This window comes from Bombus affinis, unplaced genomic scaffold, assembly GCF_024516045.1.
Source record: "Bombus affinis isolate iyBomAffi1 unplaced genomic scaffold, iyBomAffi1.2 ctg00000088.1, whole genome shotgun sequence".
Taxonomy (NCBI): Eukaryota; Metazoa; Arthropoda; class Insecta; order Hymenoptera; family Apidae; genus Bombus; species Bombus affinis.
Genome location: NW_026108836.1, coordinates 290,292 through 298,003, shown reverse-complemented (window position 1 = coordinate 298,003; position 7,712 = coordinate 290,292). Strand labels below are relative to the sequence as shown.

Here is a 7,712-nt window from a genome sequence, read left to right as displayed (position 1 = left end):
TAAATAATCAAATCAACGTATCTCCGTTTCGATTGCAGATATGTGGAAAATTCGATGCGCTTTATACTCCGTAGTTGCTATTAAATACAGCTCTCATCATCTGGTTTGCCCGGACCCCGTGAAATCAAGCGTAAATGCAGTAATGCTTGATCAGGGTTCAATATTCAGATTTACTTGACTCAGTTTCTGTTGCAGATATGTCGACAAATCGGTGCGCGTTATATTCCACATCGACTGCCATACACTAGGCGCTTCATCTGGTTTAAGCCATGTTAAATACGGAACGAGTCAAATCCAGCGTATTTGTAGTTTTGCTCATTCAAGCCTAAATATTCAACTGAATGTATCTCCGTTTTCATAGTAAGTATGTCCACAATAGGATGCATGTTATACTCCACATTTGCTGCCAAATACAGCATACTCCAGCCGGTTTGCTCTGTGTCAAATCTGGGCCGTGTCAAATACGGCGTCATTGCAGGTTTGCATATTCGGACTCAAATAGTCAAATCCCCGTATTTCCGTTGCTGTTGCAAACATGCCGAGTATTCGATGTGCCCGGTACTCCAGATTTCTTGCCCAATTCAGCGCACACTAGACAATTAGCGCTATGTCCGCACTGATCCCTGTCAAATCGAGCGTATCAGGTTTGTAAATATGAAACCAGAATTTGCCTATAGATGGCCCTAGCTGATAGTGTAGTTATCACTAAACTACGTCATTGATGCCAAAAGTCGTTGTTGACATCTCACGAACATTTTCGACTGAGAACAGTACAATGATTCTGGCAATGATTCTTTGGAAGAAATTGCACACTTCATCCTATAGTCATACCGGACGATACAAGGGCTGGTCGTCCCTCCTTCCGAAGCAATACCAGCCTCGCCGTGCGCCATATCCGAGGATTGGCACCTTCCTTCGAACATGATGTAAATAGGAGTCGCAGTCTAGGTGCCATGACCCGCATCATCTCCCCTCATACCCGTCGCGGGACTCCGTCAGGGCCAGACGCTACTTCGCGGGAGGCTATCATCCTCGCCTCGTCCATCACCTCCCCGTGTGCATATACGCCGACGCAGCGTCATACAAGCTTTTGCGATGGCGTGAACGATATTGAAATATGTAACCAAACCTAGTAACACTGTAAATTACTTTCCTACAGTACTTCAGCTTATTGTATATGTCGGAGATGAAAGAACGCCGGAGCTCCTCCTTGGATTCGCGGGAATACCGCAACTCTGTAACTTGGATTAAACGAATGCCGCTCCGATTGTTCGAGATTTATGATCATGAGCTTGGGCTCGAGGCGACAATCAGTCGCCGAACGTAGCCGCGGTCAAAGGGATGAACGTTTTATCTAACAAAGGCACAGAGTAACTCTATACCTCTCCTTAAAAGAAATAGTCGTAGCGATACGTGGCAGTAAATACTTCAATAGTTTCTATCCCGCGGCCCGCCACACGCAGATTTTGTCCTTCGGGTAAGATGATCGCCGGGTGTCGGCATGCCTTTGTGGCGTATGTTTAGCTAACGTAAGGACCCGCTATAGATCTTAAGATTTAGTCAAGCGAAGTCCATGAAATAGACTTTGTTGCAACTACGGGAAGATAGGAGAAACCTATCCTCCACGAGCGTTGCCCCCCGTCAACAACCTCCCCTCAAGGGCGGCCAGCATCTCTTTCAAAACGCCGATATGGAGATCGACCAATTAGCAACAGCGCTAATTTCCCTCTCCTTTGGAACGAAAGCTTTCTTTGACGAATCCGAGGATCTCATATCCTTAGACCCACCCAATATAGTTTTCCTCGACGACATCGTCGAGACGGAGATTCATTCTTTCGTACGATCTCATCGACGAATGACAGTGCCACCTTACAACCAGCGAATACATCACATCTAGTTAATAAAGAGTTAGACTTGAACTGTGCGAGAACATACGTTTACCATCCCGTGACCGCGGATTCGTTTCGAACCTAAGGTCATCATCACTAGTGCGTAATCTTGTTAATAAGCCCGTGCTAATAAACTCTCCATTGTATCACGGCAATGGCTAATTCCAATGAAAATTCATTAAACGCCCATCTCCATAATCCTGACTTCAATCCGACATCAGAAGTGGGATCAGGGCCATACGTAACGATGGAACAACTCATGGCCATCGTGCGCCAGATAACTCAGCCGCGAGAGCAAAGACCGAGTGAAACATCTACGATCGTGCCGCTTCCGCGTTTTAACCCCGGAAGCTTGGGTTCTGACCCAGCCGCATGGTGTGCGACTGTTGACGTGATCATGGAAGAAAAACCTTTGCAAGGCGGTGCGCTACTTTGTGCCTTGAGTGCCGCTCTAGAAAGCTCGGCAGCGCAGTGGCTTACACAAGTACCTGCTACTCAAATTTCCTCTTGGCCAAAGTTTAAAGACCGTTTCCTTACACGCTTTGGTGGGAAAGAGACAGCCGCCACGGCGCTATGGAAGATGAAAAACCAAGCACGACTGGAGGGTGAAACCCTGGGAGATTACAGCAGCCGTTTACGTTCCTTCCTGATGGCGAGGTGGGAAAGGTGTACCAAGGACGAGATAGTCAACGCTACCGTGCTCCTTCATATAGGTTCACAGGACCAGCGCGTCCTACGGATAGCACTCACGAACGATATCAAGACCGAGGACCAGCTCACAGGCGAAATGACAGTGCTCTCCGATTCTGTGAAGAGGCCGGCGTCTTCAGTAAGCAACTCCTCCGCGAGTCCCGAAGCTAAACGGCATAAGCCTTCTGACTCCCGACACAAGTGCTACCACTGCGGTAGACACGGACATAAAGCATCTGAGTGCCGCGAGAGGACAAGACTGGAGGCGGAGAAACGCAATCGAAAATCAGGGGAAAACCGGGCTGCCACGTCTTCGAAGGTGTCCTGCTACAGGTGTAACGAGGAGGGCCACATCGCGCCCAACTGCCCGACCTTACGTAGAGGAAACCCTGCTACGAAAGAGGAGCGACAGGTTAACCTCTGTGTGGTGGAGGCCCCGACCGGTAAATTAAGTCACCAGGGTGAGTCGTTCCTGTTTTGTTTTGATTCCGGAGCTGAATGCTCATTAATCAAAGAATCGGTAGCTTCAAAATTTTCCGGCAAGAGAGCGACCGAGATAGTAGTAATGCGAGGAATTGGGAACACTTGCGTTAAGAGTACGACCCAAATTCTGTCCGCCGTATGTATCAGCGGTCTTACACTGGAGGTAATTTTTCACGTCCTTGCCGACAATTACTTAAAACACGATATTATTATTGGGTGCGAAATTTTAAGGCAAGGCTTCGACGTACTCATGACGCGCAATAACCTCGATATTTGTAAGTCGAAAACGGTTAATGTCTGTAATAATATCGCCGAACCTGCGATCGACCTCAATGATGTAGACACCGAGGTACTCGGCGACGATAAAGACCGATTAATTTCCATTCTCGACAGATTCAAAAACTCGTTCATCACGGGTTTCCCACGTACCCGCGTAAATACGGGCCAATTAGAAATACGGTTGATCGACCCTAACATCACCGTCCAAAGAAGCCCCTATAGACTTAGCGAGGAAGAGCGGAGGATCGTACGAGCGCGAATCAGCGAACTACTCAGAGCTAACATTATAAGACCTAGCAATTCGCCGTTCGCGAGCCCCATGCTACTCGTGAAGAAAAAGGACGGTTCGGATAGATTGTGCGTAGATTTTCGAGCGTTGAATAAGAATACGATCGCGGACCGGTACCCCCTACCCCTTATCGCGGACCAAATCGCGAGGTTACAAACGGCGAAATACTTCATTAGCCTGGACATGGCCAGCGGGTTCCACCAAATTCCTATACATCCCAATTCGGCGGAATACACGGCGTTCGTTACACCTGACGGGCAGTACGAGTACGTAACGATGCCGTTCGGATTGAAAAATGCACCGTCCGTTTTTCAGAGGGCCATTTTCAATGCCCTGGGCGACCTTGCGTATTCCTACGTCGTTGTCTATTTGGATGATGTCCTAATTATCGCCGACTCAATAGATCAAGCCTTAGAGAGGTTGGACATCGTGTTAAGTACCCTTGTAAACGCCGGGTTTTCGTTTAACTTTTCTAAGTGCTCTTTCCTGAAGACGTCGATACTCTATTTGGGATACGTAATCCAGAACGGAGAAGTCCGTCCCAACCCGGGTAAAGTATATGCCTTAAGCTCCCTACCCGCGCCGACGACCGTCACACAGCTCAGGCAGTTCATAGGGCTAGCCTCGTACTTTCGGAAGTTCATCCCTAAATTTTCGCAATTGTTAAAACCCTTATACGCGCTTACGTCCGGCAGTAAAAATATAACATGGGCGGACAGGCACGAAAAAATAAGACAAGAGGTAATCTCCGTTCTGACCGACGCACCGGTGTTAATGCTATTTGACCCCAATTACCCAATAGAATTACATACCGATGCTAGCTCCGAAGGATTTGGGGCTATTTTGATGCACGAGGTGGAAGGTAAAAATCGAGTAGTGGAATACTATAGTAAAAGAACCAGCCTCACGGAATCCAGATATCACTCTTATGAACTCGAAACATTAGCTGTTGTAAACGCCATAAAACATTTCCGCCACTACCTGCACGGACGGGAATTTCTTGTCGTCACGGACTGCAATTCATTAAAAGCGTCTAAGAGCAAAGTACATTTGAATGACAGGGTACACAGGTGGTGGGCTTACTTGCAAACGTTTACCTTCGACATTGTGTATCGGGAGGGCAAGCGAATGGCCCACGTAGATTTCTTTTCGCGAAATCCCACAGGCGTTGACCCTATTAGATTCGACAAAATCAAAGAGAAAATGGTTAATCTGGCCGAAATTTCGGAAGACTGGCTACTAGCCGAACAACGTCGTGACCCCCAAATTTCGGGAATTGTCGAAAAATTGCAAAATGATGAGCTCGCGGAAGACATCGCGAATACTTACGAATTCCGGTCCGGTACTCTCCACCGGAAAATTCAAAGAAGAGGCTGGACTCTCAGTTTACCTATTGTTCCAAGAGGGTTTAGGTGGTCCGTTATTAACCATGTGCATCAGTCAATTATGCACTTGGGTTGGGATAAGACGCTCGAGAAACTGTACGAGTATTACTGGTTCGAAGGAATGGCGAAGTACGTTCGCAAGTTCGTAGAGAACTGCCATGCTTGTAGAGTTTCGAAGGCTAGTTCAGGTAAGATACAAGCCGAACTGCATCCCATACCCAAGGCCAGCATACCTTGGCACACGGTCCACATGGATATAACGGGCAAGCTGAGTGGTAAAAGCGATTCGAAGGAGTACGTCATTGTATTGATCGACGCCTTCACTAAATTCGTATACCTGCATCATACTCATAGGATAGATTCTTTTAACACCATTAAAGCGCTTAAATCCGCTATATTTTTATTCGGGAGTCCCTGTCGGATAATAGCGGACCAGGGAAGGTGTTTTACGGGTAAAGAATTTCGCGAGTTCTGCGAAAGCAAACGAATTAAAGTTCACTTGATAGCGACCGGTGCCAGTAGGGCTAACGGACAAGTAGAACGTGTTATGGGCACGTTGAAAAACATGTTCACGACAGTAGAGACGACCGGGCGGCCGTGGCAAGACGCGATTGGGGAAATGCAGCTAGCGTTGAACTGCACCGTCAACCGCGTGACTAATTCGAGCCCCTTACAACTACTAATCGGTAGATCGGCGAGACCGTATGACCTATTGCTACCCGACAATATTGAAGAAAAAGAAGTCGATATCTCCGATGTAAGGCAGCAGGCCGTACAGAACATAGAAAGTAACGCCCAATACGACAAAGAAAGATTTGATAGGAACAAAGCTAAAGTGGTTAGGTTTAACCTCGGCGACTTCGTACTACGCAAGAACGAGGAAAGAAACCAAACCAAGCTAGAGCCGAAATTCAAGGGTCCATTTGTAATAACCGAGATTTTGGAAGGAGATAGATATATTCTAAAAACGCTAGACGGTAAACGATCGTATAAAGACAGTCACGACAGATTAAGAAAAATGCCGGACAGTCGCGTTCCCGCTGAGTTGGACGTCGGTAGTGACGGCAATAACAGTGACCACGACGACATGAGTACCTCGATCTCGGAAGATCCTTAGCACAAAGACCGTAGCACCTTACGGAGTATGTTATGAAGCTCGGTAAAGGGGCAAGTGATGTGTTCACGCGCACCATGAGCTATAGAGTTATGAAGCTCGGTAAAGGGGCAAGTGATGTGTTCACGCGCACCATGAGCTACAGCGTTACGAAGTTTGGTGCGGTCGTGCGATCTAGAAAAACGAGATCCATTGGGGTACGAAATCGAGACTGGTCCATTTCGCCGTTATGACCCGACTGATAACCCACAGGATGCAACTAGCACTTCCAATATTAATTACAACGTTACTAATTCATGTTCTCTTCTATTCCTTTCGTTGTCAAACCTCCGAACAAAATTTTATTGTTACACTGGACCCTCAGCTTATTTAGTTTTCTTAACGTTAGTCTCGGCTTATTTAGACATTAAGTTAAATTGTAAACAATGTTAATTGTTTACAATTGTAAACAATGTTAATTGTTTACAATTTAACTTAATGTCTAAATAAGCCGAGACTAACGTTAAGAAAACTCTCAATATTGTAGCTACACCCGAGGACGTGTGATAGTCAGAATGGCCGTGTCGGAGATGAAAGAACGCCGGAGCTCCTCCTTGGATTCGCGGGAATACCGCAACTCTGTAACTTGGATTAAACGAATGCCGCTCCGATTGTTCGAGATTTATGATCATGAGCTTGGGCTCGAGGCGACAATCAGTCGCCGAACGTAGCCGCGGTCAAAGGGATGAACGTTTTATCTAACAAAGGCACAGAGTAACTCTATACCTCTCCTTAAAAGAAATAGTCGTAGCGATACGTGGCAGTAAATACTTCAATAGTTTCTATCCCGCGGCCCGCCACACGCAGATTTTGTCCTTCGGGTAAGATGATCGCCGGGTGTCGGCATGCCTTTGTGGCGTATGTTTAGCTAACGTAAGGACCCGCTATAGATCTTAAGATTTAGTCAAGCGAAGTCCGTCAAATAGACTTTGTTGCAACTACGGAAAGATAGGAGAAACCTATCCTCCACGAGCGTTGCTCCCCGTCAACAACCTCCCCTCAAGGGCGGCCAGCATCTCTTTCAAAACGCCGATATGGAGATCGACCAATTAGCAACAGCGCTAATTTCCCTCTCCTTTTGAACGAAAGCTTTCTTTGACGAATCCGAGGATCTCATATCCTTAGACCCACTCAATATAGTTTTCCTCGACGACATCGTCGAGACGGAGATTCATTCTTTCGTACGATCTCATCGACGAATGACAGTGCCACCTTACAACCAGCGAATACATCGCATCTAGTTAATAAAGAGTTAGACTTGAACAGTGCGAGAACATACGTTTACCATCCCGTGACCGCGGATTCGTTTCGAACCTAAGGTCATCATCACTAGTGCGTAATCTTGTTAATAAGCCCGTGCTAATAAACTCTCCATTGTATCACGGCAATGGCTAATTCCAATGAAAATTCATTAAACGCCCATCTCCATAATCCTGACTTCAATCCGACATATATTTTAGATAGTTCATAAGTACCTATACATGAGCATAAACTATAAAAATTTGTTGCGGCATATGAGCCAGAGGGCAATTCAAATCCTATTG

General features: G+C 46.6%; 1 protein-coding gene across 1 annotated transcript; it reads left to right on the top strand.

Annotated features, from left to right (window-relative positions):
* Positions 1-2,087: 2,087 nt before the first annotated feature.
* Positions 2,088-7,257, top strand: LOC126927375 (uncharacterized). Its single transcript, XM_050743530.1, has 2 exons — positions 2,088-3,040; positions 6,656-7,257. Exons 1-2 carry the CDS (start codon positions 2,137-2,139, stop codon positions 6,673-6,675), a joined length of 924 nt encoding a protein of 307 aa, XP_050599487.1. The 5' UTR covers positions 2,088-2,136; the 3' UTR covers positions 6,676-7,257.
* The last annotated feature ends 455 nt before the right edge of the window (positions 7,258-7,712 follow it).

Excerpts from the sequence above, each read along its gene's own strand:
- LOC126927375 (XM_050743530.1), top strand. The coding sequence starts at position 2,137 with ATGGAACAACTCATGGCCATCGTGCGCCAGATAACTCAGCCGCGAGAG. Across the intron at positions 3,041-6,655 it reads CGGTAAATTAAGTCACCAGG|CTACACCCGAGGACGTGTGA; the intron begins GTGAGTCGTTCC and ends TCAATATTGTAG.